We start from the raw sequence: 19,089 nt of genomic DNA, 5'->3' as shown, positions 1-19,089 counted from the left end.
GGGGTGTGGGGGGGGGTGTGGGGGGGTGTGGGGTGTGGGGGGGGTGTGGGGGGGTGTGGGGTGGGGGGGGTGGGTGTGGGGGGGTGTGGGGTGGGGGGGGTGGGTGTGGGGGGGGTGTGGGGTGGGGGGGGTGTGGGGGGGGTGGGGGGGGTGTGGTGGGGGGTGTGGGGTGGGGGGGGGGTTGTGGGGGGGGGTGTGGGGGGGTGTGGTGGGGGGTGTGGGGTGGGGGGGGGGTTGTGGGGGGGTGTGGGGTGTGGGGTGTGGGGGGGGGGGGGTTGTTCACTGCGGAGGTCTGGAGTGTCCATGATGTGCTGTGATCCTCTCGGCTCAGAGACTGAGAGAGCGGTTCATCATCAGGACCCCCGCCCCCGCCCCAGCCCCAGCCCCAGCCCCAGTAAAGGGCAGGAAGCTGGGACTGGAGGGTGATCAGCGCTGACACACGATGGGCTGAATGGCCTCAGCCTGCCCCGACCAGCCTGAGGGTGAGGTGTTTGAGGCGCAGTGACACATCCAGCCCACACCCAGACCCCGGGGGGACCCCGACAGGATGTTACCCCCACAATCCCGCTGCCGGCCTCTCCGCCCCTCACTGACCATTCCGTCGAGCGCCGGGCCTCCGCCAGGCCGACTAGGCCGCGTCGCCTTGACGACGCCGCACGGTCTCGGCCCCGCCCCCCCGCGCTGCGCCCTGACGTCACCCCGCCTCGAAAGCCGATTGGTCTGGCCGGCTGCCCATCGTCCCTTCCGCGCGTGGGAGGGCGGGGCGGGGTCAAACGGCATGGGCGGGGGGGGCGGGTCCTGGCGCCGGTGGGCGGGGCTTACTGCAGATGATAGGCAGCTGGTGGAAAGGTCTATGTTCCAGGCAGCAGCCACACTCTCTGACCCCCAGCATTTGCAGGTCTCACTTTCTCCACCATGTGATAACCAGGCCTTATGGTTGGGGGGTTGGCAGTTCAATCCCACCCATCCCTGTTAACCAGATATACTAAATTAATCTGGACCCCTCTGCCAGCATTTAAACCATATGCCCCCAAACCCTTCCTCTTAATTGAACTGAAATAGCTATATTTGTCTGAGTGCAGTGAAAGTTTATAAGTTGCCCCATCTTACGTACCGACTCCTTCAGTAACATTTTTTTGTGACCTATTCAGGTGCCTTTTATAATTGTCCCTCTGGCAGCTCATCCCAGACACGGACCACCTTCTGAGTGAAAAGAAATTGCCCCATTAGGTCCCTTTTAAATCTTTCTCCTCTCAACTTCAACCTACGGTTTCTGATTTTGGACTCCCCGACCTTGCGAAAAAGACCGTGTCCATTGACTCTCTCTCCCTGCCCTCTCATGATTTTGCAAACCTCTATAAAAGGTCACCCCCCCCCCCCCCCCCCCCCCCCCTCCAACTCCTTGGCTTCAAGGAAATAAGACAAATTCCGTGAGCCTTTTGGCATCACGTCAAACCATCCTTGTCCCTCTCCTCTGATCCTGCCAAGGTTTCCTCCCTTACAATAGTGGACCACACTGCAGATGAACTTCACTGGTTTTCAGATCAAGAAAGGGCCTATTTTCGGGTGGCATGGTGGCTCAGTGGTTAGCACTGCTGCCGCACAGCACCAGGGACCCAGCTTCAATGCCAGCCTCGGGTGACCATCTGTGTGGAGTTTGCACATTCTCCCAGTATCTGCGTGGGTTCCCTCTGTGTGCTCCGGTTTCCTCCCACACGTGGTGGGTGAGGTGAATTGGCGATGCTAAATTGCCCGTCGTGTTGGGTGCAATAGTCATAGGGAAATGGGTTATTCTTCGGAGGGCCGGTGTGGACTGGTTGGACTGAAAGGCCTGTTTCCACACCGTAAGGAATCTAATCTATAAAACGCAAATCTTTCTTTTTGTAGAACTCATGAAACCCCAAACTATGTTCTTACGAATCAGGATGAAAAGAAAATTCGCAATGGGAATGGAAAAGTAGAAAACGTATGATGAAAATGACTAAAAGAGAAGAGAACAATGCTGGAGATCACATCTGCAGACACTGTTTATTCACAGAGGGAACTAAATAATATAACAGATTATGAGTGACAAAAATGGTGTAAAAATTTTTTTTTATGGGCGGCACAGTGGCACAGTGGTTAGCACTGCTGCCTCATAGCGCCTGAGACCCGGGTTCAATTCCCGCCTCAGGCGACTGACTGTATGGAGTTTGCACATTCTCCCCCATGTCTGTGTGGGTTTCCTCCAGGTGCTCCGGTTTCCTCCCACAGTCCAAAGATGTGCAGGTTAGGTGAATTGGCCATGCTAAATTGCCCGTAGTGTTAGGTAAGGGGTAGATGTAGGGGTATGGGTGGGTTGCGCTTTGGCGGGGCGGTGTGGACTTGTTGGGCCGCAACAAGTAATCTAATCTAATCTAAAGCCGTAGAAACGTGAACGCGAAAACATTTGTTAAAAATTCCACCACAGATCATTGGATAAATGAAGGAATACTTGAAATTGATCGATCAAAAAGAATCCAAAAAGATTGTGTTGAGAAAGTGTTAGTATTGCAGCCAGCTGACTACAGCTGAAAAACGACAGAGAGTGTTCCTCGAGGGGCAGGATGGACAGCAGCAGAGAGGAGAGACCCAACCCACATTGTTGGAGGATGGATATCACAGACAGTTGTTGATGAAGCTGCAGTCGATGTGTGAAGGTGTCACAGGACACAAGAGTGTGGCAGATTGTGACAGCAACTCTTCCGGCAGGAGCAGCAGCACAGCGAATATTCAATCAAATCATCGTTACATTTTTGTCAATAGAAGCACTGTTTAAGTCAGAGCTAAAAACAGAAAACGCTAGAGGTATTCTTTAAGTCTCGCAACATCTAGAGAGTTCCCAATTTTCTTTCCTGGCGTGATTGAATAGAGACAGAGTACTGGCCTTGACACCTTTTGACAGATATCCTAATCTAATCTAGCCCCATTTGGCAGCTCTTGCTCCATATCCCTCCAAACCCTTCCTTTTCATATACCCATCCACATGCCTTTTAAATGTTGCAATTGTACCAGCCTCCACCACATCCTCTGGCAGCTCATTCCATACACGTACCACCCTCTGTGTGAAAAAGTTGCCCCTTAGGTCTCTTTTATATTGTTCCCCTCACCCTAAACCTATGCCCCTCTAGTTCTGGACTCCACCACCCCAGGGATACACCTTGTCTAGTCACATTATAGATGCCCCTCATGATTTTATAAACCTCTATAAGGTCACCCCTCAGCCTCCAACACTCCAGGGAAAACAGCCCCAGCCTGTTCAGCCTCTCCCTGTAGCTCAGACCCTCCAACCCTGGCAACATCCTTGTAAGTCTTTCTGAACCCTTTCAAGTTTCACAACATCTTTGCGAAAGGAAGGAGACTAGAATTGCATGCAATAGTCCAAAAGTGATTAGAATAGATTCCCTACAGTGTGGAAACAGGCCCTTCAGCCCAACAAGTCGACATCAACCCTCCGAAGAGCAACCGACCCAGACCCATTCCCCTACATTTACCCCTTCACCTAACACAACGGGCAATTTAGCATGGCCAATTCACCTAACCTGCACATCTTTGGACTGTGGGAGGAAACCCATGCAGACACGGGGAGAATGTGCAAACTCCACAGTGGCCTAGCCAATGTCCTGTACAGCCACAACATGACCTCCCAACTCCTGTACTCAATACTCTGACCAATAAAGGGCGGGGACTGGGAGAATGGTCATGTTGGAAAGGGAAAGGAGCACATATTTTTGGCTCACTCTCGAAACAGAGGTGGCCCAAAGAACATAGCAAGGTCAATTGGAGAAGAGAGCTCACCGCCCAATTGGTGTTTAAACGGTACTCAGGATCATTGGGGGGGTTGTCATTGGAGACCACACGTCCATTACCAGCAGCTATACTATATGCCAGAGGGCAAAATGTTGTGTGTGTGCCGTGCAGTCCCCACTCCCCAAGTGGCCGAACCCCCAAGCCTTCAGCAGATTGGCCAACAGCCCATTCCGTCGGCCAATATTCCTGACAGTGAGCGCTTTCCAGTTCCCAACGTAGCTAGCCCATTTCCAGAAGATCCAACTTTGGTTCCCGAGAAAATAAATTGAGCGACCACCAGTTATCTTTGAGCGGTGAAGAGGAATGATTTATTGACAGCTTTCAGTGGGAAGGGATCAAGACCGGGTGGTACAAACTAACTCAACACAAACTTCTGAGGGGCCAGTGGTTACAGGTAGAGGGAGTCTCTCTCTCTCTCTCTCTCTCTCACACGCAAAACGAAATAAAAGTTATAAACAAGATTACCAACACGCCTCAAGAGTCTCCCTGAGGCTCCAGAGGTTAATGCCATCACAACGACCAGTTTGACTCCTGTCTGGGCATTAGAGCGCCAATACTGGGACTGGCAAAAAAAAAATCACTTGGTCCACTTCAAAACGCAAAATGGACACATCTCTCAACCAAAACCCAAAAATAAAAGCCAGCACACTGAGCATCTTCTCGAGAGAGAGAGAGGTGGGGGGGGGGGGGGGGTGGGGGGGAAGGTCTCCGCGGACTGCATGGGTGTGGTGGTCTCCCTTCATGGGGAGATTCAGACCCAGCGTCTCCAGGAAAACACCCCAATCTCTTCCCCCCCCCCACATACTCCGGATGACATTCCCGGGGCACACCGCACTCACACGAGCTGGCCCAACATTCCAGAGGCAACCAGGGGGAAAACAAACCCAGCCAGCTCAAAGAGCCCCTTAACATCTGCAACACACACACACACAAAAATCTGGATGTGGGGAGGATCAAGCAAAGGTTCCAAGGATTCCTGCTCCATCCCAACCCACGCCTCACCCCCCACCAAAAGATGATATGGAATGGGAGCCACGCCCCATTCCTGAAACAGTGCCAGGCAGACTAAATCCTGGTGTGCTTGAGTGGAGACAGCCTGGTGTCCCTCGAACAGGCTTCCTGTGCCCCCTCTTGGCTTGTGCCCACCTTCTGGCACCTCCACCTGAGCTGGGCAAACCCCTCCCTCCGACACCGGGGCTCCCAGCCCATGTTTTGACGTGGGGTGGGGGGGTGGGGGGGGGTGGGGAGAAAAAAACTGAAGAGATTTTCACTTAGGAATGGGGTGGGGGTGTGGTGCACCAATCCAGCGATGGCGCATGGGCGAGGAGATGGGCATCAGCGGGTGGGGGAGGTCACTGTCCTGACTCCCTCCAGCTGAGAGGAAAGCCCCCCCCCCCCTAACCCAACTCAAGGCCCACAATCCAAGTGGATCCCCCCCCCCCACCCTTCCCCACACCATCAATACTCGTCCAGTGTCTCGAAGTGAGGGAGCAGGATCCCGCGCTCCTTCAAGACCTGGAACTTGAGCTTCTCCTGACGGTGCCGCAAATCCTGCTCCTGCTGGAGCTCTTCCAAAATCTTCTCAATGCTCACGGGCTGCAGTGACGAGGCACTCTCCTTCTCCAGGTCCTGCACAGAGAGAGAGAGAGAGGGGGAGGGAGAGGCCGAGGGTCAATGGCTTGCTCAGGTTAATGGGGTAACCTTCTGAGCCCACCGCCCCCCCGATCTCACACGTTCCCAATGCAGGTTGGGGCGTGGGGGGAGGGGGAGTTACCTTGTGGCGTTGGGGCTGGGGGGGGGTGGGGGGGTTTGAATGGGTCGCAGGTTCAACCCTGGGCTGACACGGCCGCACACACACAGATCCTCACAAGGAAATAAAACCATTCTTGTTCACGTCCCCCTGGGTCAGGGGGAAAAGAGGTGACCTCCACCAGACCTGCGCACCCCCATGTTTCCACCGCCCCCCAATCCCCCCCCCACCCACCAGCCTGGGCACTCACAATCTCTCCCAGCAGCACCACGTTCTCGCCCCGCACGACGAATATTCCTCGTGGGATATCGCCGTACTTGCGGCCCACGTGAATGCGTTCCAGGGTCTGCTGGAGCACCAGATTGGCTGCGGGGAAATCACAAACAAACCAAACAAAAAAATCAGGCAACACTGTGGGCGTCGAGTTCAACCAGGCTGCATGAGACAGAGGGCACTGCCAGGGAACCAGCTGGAGCTGAACGAGGGCACCTCACTCTCTCTCTACAACGGGCATTGAAGACGACTTGCAGCTCACAGTTGGGGTTCTGCATGCAGGTTTGCTCGCTGAGCTGGAAGGTTCACTTTCAGACGCTTCGTCACCGTCCTCGGTCACATCATCAGTGAGCTTCTGGCGTCAGTGACCCGCTTTCTATTTGTGCGTCTCGGTTTCCTCGGGTTGGTGACGTCATTTCCTGCGGCGATGTCTCTTGGAGGAAAAAGGAACAGGAAGTGACATCACGAACCCAAGGAAACCGAAACTCATGAACAGAAAGCGGACCATGACCAATGCTTCACAGGGGGGCTCACTGATACCCAACGCAGGGAGGAAACATTTGAAAACAAACCTGTCCGCCAACTTCCATCCAGCACCTCTCTCTCGGTTTAATATCAAGTTAACCTTCGGACTCTGCCCTTGTAGATAAGCTGAAGGCGTGGGCAAACACGTGGCAGATGCAGTTTAATTGAGAATCGATGTAGGCTCATCCATTTTGGTGGCAGATGAAGTGGGGAAACAGGAGGTGCAAATAGACTTGGGTGTCCCTCCCCCCTCCATTTGCCGAGAGCCAGCCTTGTGGGAGCAATTTTGGGGGGGGGGGGGGTGAGGAAAGGATATTGAGCCCTCCATGACGAGAGGATTGGAGTGCAGGAGCAGCAACGGATAGGGGGAAGACCACACCCTGGGGTATTGTGGGCGCGTGGTTTGAGGTCTCCTTCTCAGAGGATGGCCATTCTGGTGACGGAGGCTCTCCCAGACGGAATCCTGGGACCGACGGATGGAGAGACACCGGATTGGGTTCGGATGATATTCACTGGGAATCCGAAGAATTGGTGGTGGGATTGATCTTATAGAAACCCATCAAATTTGACCAGTGGAGGGAGTTCAGAACTGGGAGGGGGTTACAGTTTAAGGATACAGGGTAGGATTGAAAAGAGGAAAAAAAATGTCTGTCTTCACCTGGAGTGCAGGAGCCTGTGGAATTCTCTCCCACAGGAAGCAGTCGGGGGTGGGGGGGGGGGGGGGGGGGGGGGAGGTGGAAACATTAAACGTCTTCAAGAACTCTCATGGGAGCAAGTGGGGAATAAAAGGGATGGAGATGTACGATCAGCTGATGATCATACTGAACGGCTCCAAAAAGGGCCAAATGGCCGACACGTTGCGCTACGTTTTATTGATAAAGCAGCCAAATTGCTGCTCTTTCTAAAAGACATATTTCCAAAGTTCTGTCTCGACAGTCAAGACAACGGATTTTTCCAAGTGGGGTTAAATGACCCACTCTCCCGAGAGGGGAGCAACACTGACTCCAACACACACACACACACACACACACACACAGGATTTATACCCAATGTTCACACTGCCCTCTGCACCTCGGACATCGGACTGGAGGAACGGAGGGTCAATTTCCACTGATCATTCCACTGGGACCAGTTCCAGCCACGTTGCTGGAATTCCCGGTGGGTTTGTGGGTATGAAACAAAGATTTCAAGACACAGATTGCGGTCAGCAAACATTGATAGCCAAGGATACATAGGTGGGCTTGGAACCTGTGGAGCCAAACAGAGGAACTGAAGAGACTCCTGAAGTCAGACATGAACATAGGCCGAAGAACAGTGCAGTCCAGGCCCTCGGCCTATCACGTTGGTCCAGCTTTTTATCCTACTCGAAGATCAAACTAACCCAAATACCCTTCATGTGCCAATCTAAGAGTCGCTTTAATGTCCCTCATGTCTCTGACTCTCCTCCCACCGCTGGCAGTGCGTTCCACACACACGCCACTCTGTATAAAGAACCGAACCTCTGACATAAATCCTGAACCTTCCTCCAATCATATAAAACTAAGCCCCCTTCACGATAGCCATTTCCGCCCTGGGAAAACGTCACTGGTTATCCACTCCATCTGTGCCTCTCATCTTGTACACCTCTATCAAGTCACCTCACAATCTTCTTCACACCAATGAGAAAAGCCTGAGCTCTCTCAACGCAAGACACACCCTCCAGTCCCGGCAGCATCCTGGTAAATCTCTCTGCACCCTCTCTAAAGCTTCCACATCCTTCCTATAATGAGGCAGCCAGAACTCAACACAATACTCCAAGTGTGGTCCAACCAGGGTTCAAGAGAGCTGCAACATCACCTCGTGGCTTTTAAATTCAATCCTCCTGCTAATGAAAGGCAACACACCACATGCCTTCTTAACAACCCTATCTGCTTGGGTGGCAAATTTGAGGGATCTATGGACCTGGACCCCAAGATCCCTCTGTTCCTCCACACTGCCAAGAATCTGACCTTCAAGTCTGCATTAAAATTCGGCCTTCCAAATTCACTCCACACTTTTCCAGGTTGAATTCCATCTGCCACTCCTCAGCCCAGCTCTGCATCCTGTCAATGCCCCACCCTATCCACAAACTATCTTCCCTGTCTAGGGTGGGGTGCTAGAGAAGCACAGCAGGTCAGGCAGCACCCAAGGAGCAGGGAAAAAAGCAAGCCATTTCGGATATCAGGAATGAGACTGGGAGCCTCAGGGGTGGGGAGATAAATGGGAGTGGGGTGGGGGTCGGGGGAAAGGTAGCTGAGAGTGCAATAGGTGGATGGAGTTGGGGGTAAGAGTGATAGGTCAGAGAGGAGGGTGGAGCAGACAGGTGGGAAGGAAGATTGACAAATGGTAGGACAGGTCATGGGGACAGTGCTGCGCTGGAAGGTTGGATCTGGGGGAAGGTGAGGGAAGGGGAAATAAGGAAACTGGTGAACTCCACATTGATGCCCTGGGGTTGAAGTGTTCCGAGGCGGAAGATGAGGCGTTCTTCCTCCAGGTGCCTGGTGGTGAGGGAGCGGTGGTGAAGGAGGCCCAGGACCTCCATGTCCTCGGCAGAGTGGGAGGGGGAGTTGAAATGTTGGGCCACGGGGCAGTGTGGTTGATTGGTGCGGGTGTCCCGGAGATGTTCCCTAAAGCGCTCTGCTAGGAGGCGCCCAGTCTCCCCAATGTAGAGGAGACCGCATCGGGAGCAACGGATACAATAAATGATATTAGTGGATGTGCAGGTAAAACTTTGATGGATGTGGAGGGCTCCTTTAGGGCCTTGGATAGAGGTGAGGGAGGAGGTGTGGGCACAGGTTTTACAGTTCCTGTGGTGGCAGGGGAAGGGCATTCCTGAAGAAGGGTTTATGCCCGAAACGTCGATTCTCCTGCTCCTTGGATGCTGCCTGACCTGCTGTGCTTTTCCAGCAACACATTTTCAGCTCTGATCTCCAGCATCTGCAGTCCTCACTTTCCCCTGGCAGGGGGAAGGTGCCAGGATGGGAGGGTGGGTTGTGGTGGGGGGGGGGTCGTGGACCTGACCAGGTAGTCATGGAGGGAACGTGCAAGGTGGAAAGGGGTGGGGAAGGGAAATAAATCCCTGGTGGTGGGGTCCGTTTGGAGGTGGCGGAAACGTCGGCGGATGATGCAGTGTGTATGAAAGTTGGTGGGATGGAAGGGGAGGAACAGGGGTTCCTGTCCACGTTACGGTTAGAGGGGCGGGATGTGGATGAGAGGCGCTGGAGGGCGTCATCAACCATGTAGGAGGGGATCTTCCAAGTCCCTTTCCAAGAGTCATTTAAAAGTGTCCCCCATGTGTCTGATTTCAGTGTTTTCAGTCATAACCAAGAGTGTACTATGGAAATCAAAGAACATGAAAGCATGGGAAAGGTTAAAGCATCGAACCCCACTGGCAATCTGTGGGAGGCAGGAAGGGATAACCATCGTGGAACATTCTGACACCAATTAGCAGAGTCAAGTCAAGGCTGAAAGGTCACGATGGCGAGATGAGATACCACAAGGAATAAAGCAAGTTTCCCTGTTAAGTGTTATTATGGCAGGATTGGGACATGACATTAAATATCTAATTCATACTTAGTAGAGTCAGTTTGAGACACGAGACGATTGGAACAGATGGAATAGCGAAATATCTATCACGACAGGTCAGTCTGGAATAGAAGATCACTGTTGCAGAGGTAGTAACAAATATCTAACCGTGACATTCGAATAACATGACGTAGAATGTACAACTAAAGAGATAATGGGAACTAATATCATTGGTTTATTGTGTAGCGAGAGTGAGGTACTTTGATGAATATAGTTCATGCTGATAATCTTACAGAAACATGATTAAACAGATGTAAAAATCCATGGGCAGGATCAGGTTCAGGGGCATTCGAGCTACAGAGCAATTTAAACCCTTGAACACATATTTGTCACATCAGAGACTCGTTGTTACTCACCAAACTGATCAATGCTTCGCAAATATCCAATCAATGTCCGCCCATCACGAAGGAGGACGAGGTGTTTCTCTGTAATATGAAAGACCATATTCATTTACCACCCCCTGGATGACCCTTGAACAGATTCCCAGTCCTTGCCCTGATTACACGTCTATTGGCCCTGGTCAGAGACAGCGGATAGACCGCACTTGGCAAACACACACACACACACACACTCGCATACATAGTGCTGACAGGCCAATGTCACACAGGACGACAGGCAAAGAGCTCAGGGCATGGGGCTGAGGGTCCCACACTCTTTGGGACTGCTAGCAGACGCAGAGTGGGCTGAACAGCCTTCACTGCAGCCAGCAACTCATTTGAAACACTACACCAATACTCTCCTGCAATCAACAAACTGCCCCAGTCGGACCTCTCCGGCTGATACAGAAACAAAGTTGTTGTTGTCTTCAGTCTCACACTGAGAAGACAGATGGGGCAGTACCAGCCTCTCGCACTGTGTGGCAGCAGAGGCTGTTCCTCACTGTATGGTACAGCAGCACCCTCTAGTGCCATGCTGGAGGACTGCGTCCAGTGAGGCAGGAAGGAGGCCATTCGGCCTCTCCCAACTGCACCGCCACTTCAACTTGAGCACTAGATGTATCTGCAACTCAAGCCCTTGCCTTAAAAAGGCACGACTTCCCAGAGCAGGGTCACGAGACCTCACTTGCTTCGTTTAAGATGTGTCTGGACAGATGCAGGAGTAGGTGGGGAGCAGAGGGATACAGATGTTTAGGAGTTGGGTGACAGGTTTAGACAGTAGATTTGGGTCAGCTCAGGCTTGGAGGGCCGAAGGGCCTGTTCCTGGGCCGTAAATTTTTCTTTGTTCTTGTCAAGTGGGGCAGGCGAGCTGAAACTTCGGGGAACTCCGATGCAGCAACAGCCTCTGAGGAGCGTCGAAAGAGTGACGTCAGTGACTGCCTCAGGTCCCCCAGTAACAACGGCCAAGAACCCCACCTCCTGAACTCACTTAAATCTCACCTTCCTCCCCTGCCCTCCAACATCCCAACCCCACCCTGGTCAGAGGGGGGCTGTGACCAATTTCAGGCCAGAGTGACTATGAGGGGAAAAAAAAGCTGGGGGCAAATATCCCGAGAACCCAGCTGCCTTGTCCTGACAGTGTTCAGATGCCATCACGATCACTACCGGTGCCAATCCCACCTCAACGGTCTTTGAGGACACAGGGCAAGGGGCAGAGAGACACACAGACAGACAGAGAGCACAGTTCCACACTTTCCCACCAGCCAGGAGTTAGGTGAGAAGATTAGATTCCCGACAGTATGGAAACAGGCCCTTCGGCCCACCAACCCTCTTGATTAGGAAGGGTGACATGTCCTCCCTGACACAGTGCAGTCTCCAAGTCTTTTTTTTGCCCCTCAGGGAGGGGAGAATTCCCCTTTACGTCGACCCGGTCAAATTGAGCCACCTTCATGATCACAGGCCACTTGATCTGGTCGTGCTGAGACAATCTGACCCCCCACAATCTAACCCCCCCCCCCCCAACCTCCTTCTCCCTGTAACAATCCTGTCTGATTATTCTGGATTAAAATGTGCACACAGGCAGACAAGTCTCACCTGCTCCAGAGTGCTCTCTCTCTCTCTCTCTCTCTCTGCCTTAAAGACATTCGGACAAGGAAGTCTCAGCTGCGTCACTGGGCAAAAAATGTCACAATCCTCTGAGGGAAGGTCTTCCTCCTCAACTCAGTCCCCCCTCATTTTGAGGCTATATCCCTTGGTGTCACCCACCAGTGGAAACACCCCCCCCCCCACCCCCACCCCCACTTCTGTCTTCGCTCATCCCTCTGTAATTTGAGATGTTTCTACAATATCTCCCCCTGCCCATCCCGTTGTTATAAATTCTAATGGGTACAGTCCCAGATGACTCACTCTCTCTCCTCAGAGACCAGCCCTCTCAACTCCAGAACCAACCTCCTCTGCACCCCCTCCAGTGCCAGTATACGCTCTCTCTCAAGTAACGATTTCGAGATGCTGGTGTTGGATTGGGGTGTACCAAGTTGAAAAGCACATGACACCAAGTTATCGTCCCAACAGGTTTATTTGGAAGCAAGAGCTTGGAGCACGGTTGAAAGTTCACTTGAGAGTGTAACTTTTTTAAAAAAAATTTGCAATTTACATATGAAAGAACTGGCCATTCTAACAGATGGGAGACTTAAACACTCCAGGTCTTTTTCAATATTTCATTTCAGTTACATCACACAGTAAACTTTTGTTACAAATTCTGTGTCTTACAATCTTATCCCCCATAACCACCTTGTGGCATTCCACTGGTCATAGTGGTCAGAGTATTGAGTGCAGGAGTTGGGAGGTCATGTTGCAGCTGTACAGGACATTGGTTAGGCCACTGTTGGAATATTGCGTGCAATTCTGGTCTCCTTCCTATCGGAAAGATGTTGTGAAACTTGAAAGGGTTCAGAAAGATTTACAAGGATGTTGTCAGGGTTGGAGGATTCAAGCTACAGGGAGAGACTGAACAGGCTGGGGCTGTTTTCCCCTGGAGTGTCGGAGGCTGAGGGGGGGGAACCTTATAGAGGTTTACAAAAATTAAGAGGGGCATGGATAGGATAAATAGAGAAAGTCTTTTCCCTGGGATGGGGGAGTCCAGAACTAGAGGGCATAGGTTTAGGGCGAGAGGGGGAAAGATATAAAAGAGACCTCAGGGGCAACTTTTCCACACAGAGGGTGGTACGTGTGTGGAATGAGCTGCCAGAGGAAGTGGTTGAGGCTGGTACAATTGCAACATTTAAGAGGCATTTGGATGGGTATATGAATAGGAAGGGTTTTGGAGGGATATGGGCCGGGTGCTGGCAGGTGGGACTAGATTGGGTTGGGATATCTGGGTCAGCAAGTTGCAAGATATGACTAAAGATCAGCATTGCAAGTACTCTACTTTAGAGGTGCGGCGGGGGGGGGGGGGGGGGGGGGGGTGGGAAAAGGGGGAGCATCTGCCCATTATGAGCCTCCTGATGCATCACCTCCACTCCCCAGTCACCCTTCCATTCCATCCCCCTGCCACCTCCCCCTGACCCAACAGCCAGCTGCCTCACTCCCCTCTGCCAACCCCTGGGAGAGGAGCTGGAAAATGTGTTGCTGGAAAAGCACAGCAGGTCAGGCAGCATCCAAGGAACGGGGGGGGGGGGGGGGGAAGAAAAACAAATCGACGTTTTGGGCATCAGCCCTTCCTCAGGGCAGGAGACCAACAAAGCAGGGGTGGAGGAACATCTCAATCAATGCCTGGTCCAGCTCAGAAGCTGGTCTGACCTGCTCCTGTGCAGAAAAGGTGAGCATTCCAAACCCCCAACAACCCGCCAGAATTGGGACAAAGACCAAAGGTCAACTCCCTGCCCGCAGTTTCACTCCTGCCAGTGGTCCAACGCTGGAATCGCACTCCCTCGCCTTGGACACACCGACTGTCTTCAGTCCCCCCCCCCCCCCCCAGAACTGAGACCGACCCCCTGCCTGAACCTGGTCCCGACAGAATGCCCCAGGACTAATTCCAACTAGAGGGGAACCCTCCCCTCTCCCCCTCTCTCTCTCCCTCTCTCCCTCTCTCTCCCCTCTCTCCTCTCCCTCTCTCCCCTCCCTCCCTCTCCCTCTCTCTCTCTCTCTCTCCCTCCCTCCCTCCCTCCCTCTCTCTCCCTCTCTCTCTCTCTCTCTCTCCCTCCCTCCCTCCCTCTCACACTCACACACTCACACACTCACTGTCCCACGCCCCCATACTGACTGTCAATGTCCTCGATCAGACTCGCTGTTCCCGGCATGTAATTCATGGCTTGCAAGGCAACTCCAGCGGCATGGACCCCAGCTGGGCAACCCAACCCTCTTAAAGGGCCACTCCTCCCACCCTGGTCAGGTGACAGCAGCTCAGGGGAGAGGCCGTTCGGCCCCTCGTGTATCCACCCAGACGCACCCAGTCTCCATAACCTGCATTTCCCCGACGGCTCATCCACCCTAACCTGCACATCCCTGAACACTGTGGGTAATTTCCCATGGCCAATCCACCCTAACCTGCACATCCCTGAACACTGTGGGTAATTTCCCATGGCCAATCCACCCTAACCTGCACATCCCTGAACACTGTGGGTAATTTCCCATGGTCAATCCACCCTAACCTGCACATCCCTGAACACTATGGGTAATTTAGCATGGCCAATCCACCCTAACCTGCACATCCCTGAACACTATGGGTAATTTAGCATGGCCAATCCACCTTAACCTACACATCCCTGAACACTATGGGTAATTTCCCATGGCCAATCCACCCTAACCTGCACATCCCTGAACACTATGGGTAATTTCCCATGGTCAATCCACCCTAACCTGCACATCCCTGAGCACTATGGGGTAATTTAGCATGGCCAATCCACCCCTAACCTACACATCCCTGACCACTATGGGTAATTTAGCATGGCCAATCCACCCTAACCTGCACATCCCTGAACACTATGGGTAATTTAGCATGGCCAATCCACCCTAACCTGCACATCCCTGAACACTATGGGTAATTTAGCATGGCCAATCCACCCTAACCTGCACATCCCTGAGCACTATGGGGAATTTAGCACGGCCAATCCACCCTAACCTGCACATCCCTGAGCACTATGGGACAATTTAACATGGCCAATCCACCCTAACCTGCACATCCCCTGAACACTATGGGTAATTTAGCATGGCCAATCCACCCTAACCTGCACATCCCTGAGCACTATGGGACAAATTAACATGGCCAATCCACCCTAACCTGCACATCCCTGAACACTATGGGTAGTTTAGCACGGCCAATCCACCCTAACCTGCACATCCCTGAACACTGTGGGTAATTTCCCATGGTCAATCACCCTAACCTGCACACCCCTGAGCACTATGGGTAATTTAGCATGGCCAATCCACCCTAACCTGCACATCCCTGAACACTATGGGTAATTTAGCATGGCCAATCCACCCTCACCTGCACATCCCTGAACACTATGGGTAATTTCCCATGGCCAATCCACCCTAACCTGCACATCCCTGAGCACTATGGGGTAATTTAGCATGGCCAATCCACCCTAACCTGCACATCCCTGAGCACTATGGGACAATTTAACATGGCCAATCCACCCTAACCTGCACATCCCTGAACACTATGGGTAATTTAGCATGGCCAATCCACCCTAACCTGCACATCCCTGAGCACTATGGGACAAATTAACATGGCCAATCCACCCTCACCTGCACATCCCTGAACACTATGGGTAATTTCCCATGGCTAATCTCCCCTGGCAAATAATTCATCGCTGCAAGACAACGTTAGCTGCATTGCCCCAGCTTGGAACCTTCCCACTTAAAGGGCCTCTCCTCCCACCCCACCCTGGTCAGGTGACAGCAGCTCAGGGGGAGAGGCCGTTCAGCCCATCACATGGGCCCCTTGTCTCACTGCCACTTGCCAGTCTCATCCCCAGACCCTTGCTTCTCACTGCAATTCCACGGGTGGGGTTGGAGACAGTCAGAGATGTGATCCAATGGCTCACGAAGGTGGAGAGTTACGCAGTTGTTTCTGAGACAAGCGTCCTCGTGGGCGAATCGAAGAATTATGAGGGTCTGCGATAGCAGTTGGGGGGAATGACTGTGGAAACACACTGGCATACGTTCATGAGTCAACTGTGGTAATTGTTCATATCTGTCCACGAAACACAGGCCAGTCCAGACCTCGAACAGAAAATTAGATTGAGCCTTCAATCTACAGGCGAACACAGTGGTGTTCCACAAGGATCGGCACTGGGGCCACTGTTGTCTGTCCTTTATGTAAATGATTTGGATGGGAATATAGGAGGTGTGGTTAGTAAGTTTGCGACTGACACCAAGATTGGTGGGAGAGTGGACAGTGAAGGTGATCTAAGATTACAAAGGGATCTTGATCAATGTTTGAAGCAAGAGGGAGAGATTGAAGAGGCTGGGGCTGTTCTCCCTGGAGTGTCGGAGGCTTATCGAGGTTTGTAAAATGTTGAGCGGCATGGATAAGGTAAATGGACAAAGTCTTTCCCCTGGGGTGGGGGAGTTCAGAACTAGAGGGGCATAGGTTTAGGTGGTGAGAGGGGGAAAGATATAAAAGAGACCTAAGGGGCAACTTTTTCACACAGAGGGTGGTACGTGTATGGAATGAGCTGCCAGAGGAAGTGGTTGAGGCTGGTACAATTGCAACATTTAAGAGGCATTTGGATGGGTATATGAATAGGAAGGGTTTGGAGGGATATGGGCCGGGTGCTGGCAGGTGGGACTAGATTGGGTTTGGGATATCTGGGTCAGCATGGACGGGTTGGACCGAAGGGTCTGTTTCCATGCTGTAGATCTCTATGACTCCGAATGGGTGAATGGGCTGAGGAGAGGCAGACGGAGAGTTAATTTGGACAAATGCGAGGCATTGCATTTGGAAAAAAACACAATTTATGCAGTTAACAGTTGGGTGATGCTGGGTGACCAACCGGATTGAGGGGCATAATTCTTGGAAGTTTGTGCTACATGCGGACAGGGTGGTTCAGAAAGCGTTCAGCGTGTTTACTCAGACCTCCGAGTGCCGGAGTTAGAACGTGCTCCTGAATTTTGGAGAGACTGTCGGTCCGGAGTAGTTTCTTTCGAGTCATCCGTTCGGAAATTCTGCCCGGTCTTCAGCCGATCGTTCCTTTTTTGCAACACACCAGCCGTTCCCATCAATTCGATGACACCCTTCCCTTCTTCCATAAACCTGGGGCAGTCTCCTCTTTCTTACCCAGCCCTTCCTGTCAAAAGGAATGTGTCCGTGGAGAATCCCCTGAAACATTGACCAACACTTCCCTCTTGTTGTAAACTGAAAAATGTTGACCCAAACCACCCATAGTCAAACCTTTGTGTGTTGGCTGAGCATCTGGACCAGATGGGCCAATGGGCTGAGAAGTGGCAGATGGAGTTTAATTCAGATAAATGCGAGGTGCTGCATTTTGGGAAAGCAAATCTTAGCAGGACTTATACACTTAATGGTAAGGCCCTAGGGAGTGTTGCTGAACAAAGAGACCTTGGAGTGCAGGTTCATAGCTCCTTGAAAGTGGAGTCGCAGGTAGATAGGAGAGTGAAGAAGGCGTTTGGTATGCTTTCCTTTATTGGTCAGAGTATTGAGTACAGGAGTTGGGAGGTCATGTTGCAGCTGTACAGGACATTGGTTAGGCCACTGTTGGAATATTGTGTGCAATTCTGGTCTCCTTCCTATCGGAAAGATGTTGTGAAACTTGAAAGGGTTCAGAAAGATTGACAAGGATGTTGCCAGGGTTGGAGGGTTTGAGCTACAGGGAGAGGGTGGCATTGTTCTCCCTGGAGTGTCGGAGGCTGAGGGCTGACCTTATAGAGGTTTATAAGATCATGAGGGGCATGGATAGGGTAAATAGGCAAAGTCTTTTCCCTGGGGTCGGGGAGTCCAGAACTGGAGGGCATAGGTTTAGGGTGAGAGGGGAAGGATATAAAAGAGACCTAAGGGGCAACTTTTTCACACAGAGGGTGGTACGTGTATGGAATGAGCTGCCAGAGGAAGTGATGGAGGCTGGTACAATTACAACATTTAAGAGGCATTTGGATGGGTATATGAATAGGAAGGGTTTGGAGGGATATGGGCCGGGTGCTGGCAGGTGGGACTAGATTGGGTTGGGATATCTGGTCAGCATGGACGGGTTGGACCGAAGGGTCTGTTTCCATGCAGTACATCTCTCTGACTGTATAAATGGGACTGGGTCATATTGAGAGGTCTGGGTTGGGGGTGGCAGGGGAGGGAACAAAAGTTTAACTGAAGGGTCTGTTTCCATGCCATACAACTCTGTACCAGAACTGAAAGCTGGCAGGTGGGTGAATTGGTCAGCACTGAATGCCAGCTCAGATACATGGCTACAGACTGGGCAAGACTGGAACCCGCTGATTGAAGGGCACTTGACATTTGACAAGGACGAGAGGAAAGGGGCGGCTCAGGTAATAAAAGTGTGGAACTTGCCTATTTATCCTATCCATGCCCCTCATAATTTATAAACCTTTATCAGGTCACCCCTCAGCCTCCGACGCTCCAGGGAAAACAGCCCCAGCCTGTTCAGCCTCTCCCTGTAGCTCCAACCCCGGCAACATCCTTGGAAATCTTTTCTGAACCCTTTGAAGTTTTCCAGCAGAATTGTACACTGCCAGTCTTCAGGCTGTCTGTGTGCCCTTACTTACAGTGTGGAAACAGGCCCTTCGGCCCAAGTCCACACCAACCCTCTGAAGAGCAACCCACCCAGACCCATTCCCCTACATTTTCCCCTTCACCTAACACTACAGGCAGTTTAGCATGGCCAATCCACCCTAACCTGCACATCCCTGAGCACTATGGGTAATTTAGCATGGCCATCCACCCTAACCTGCACATCCCTGAGCACTATGGGTAATTTAGCATGGCCAATCCACCCCAACCTGCACATCCCTGGGGCACTATGGGTAATTTAGCATGGCCATCCACCCTAACCTGCACATCCCTGAGCACTATGGGTAATTTAGCACGGCCAATCCACCCTAACCTGCACATCCCTGAGCACTATGGTAATTTAGCATGGCCAATTCACCCTAACCTGCACATCCCTGAGCACTATGGGTAATTTAGCATGGCCAATTCACCTGACCTGCCACATCCCTGAGCACTACGGGTAATTTAGCATGGCCAATCCACCCTAACCT

General features: G+C 52.1%; 1 protein-coding gene across 1 annotated transcript; it reads right to left on the bottom strand.

The window, feature by feature from the left end:
* Positions 1–5,286: 5,286 nt before the first annotated feature.
* LOC140459835 (U6 snRNA-associated Sm-like protein LSm1) lies at positions 5,287–14,205 on the bottom strand. The gene is made up of 4 exons (XM_072554369.1): positions 14,117–14,205; positions 10,336–10,404; positions 5,829–5,944; positions 5,287–5,457 (listed from the first exon to the last, which is right to left on the bottom strand). Exons 1-4 carry the CDS (start codon positions 14,160–14,162, stop codon positions 5,287–5,289), a joined length of 402 nt encoding a protein of 133 aa, XP_072410470.1. The 5' UTR covers positions 14,163–14,205.
* Between the last annotated feature and the right edge of the window lie 4,884 nt (positions 14,206–19,089).

The sequence above is a fragment of the Chiloscyllium punctatum genome, chromosome 35, assembly GCF_047496795.1.
Source record: "Chiloscyllium punctatum isolate Juve2018m chromosome 35, sChiPun1.3, whole genome shotgun sequence".
Taxonomy (NCBI): domain Eukaryota; kingdom Metazoa; phylum Chordata; class Chondrichthyes; order Orectolobiformes; family Hemiscylliidae; genus Chiloscyllium; species Chiloscyllium punctatum.
This window is presented reverse-complemented; position numbering and strand designations above follow the sequence as displayed.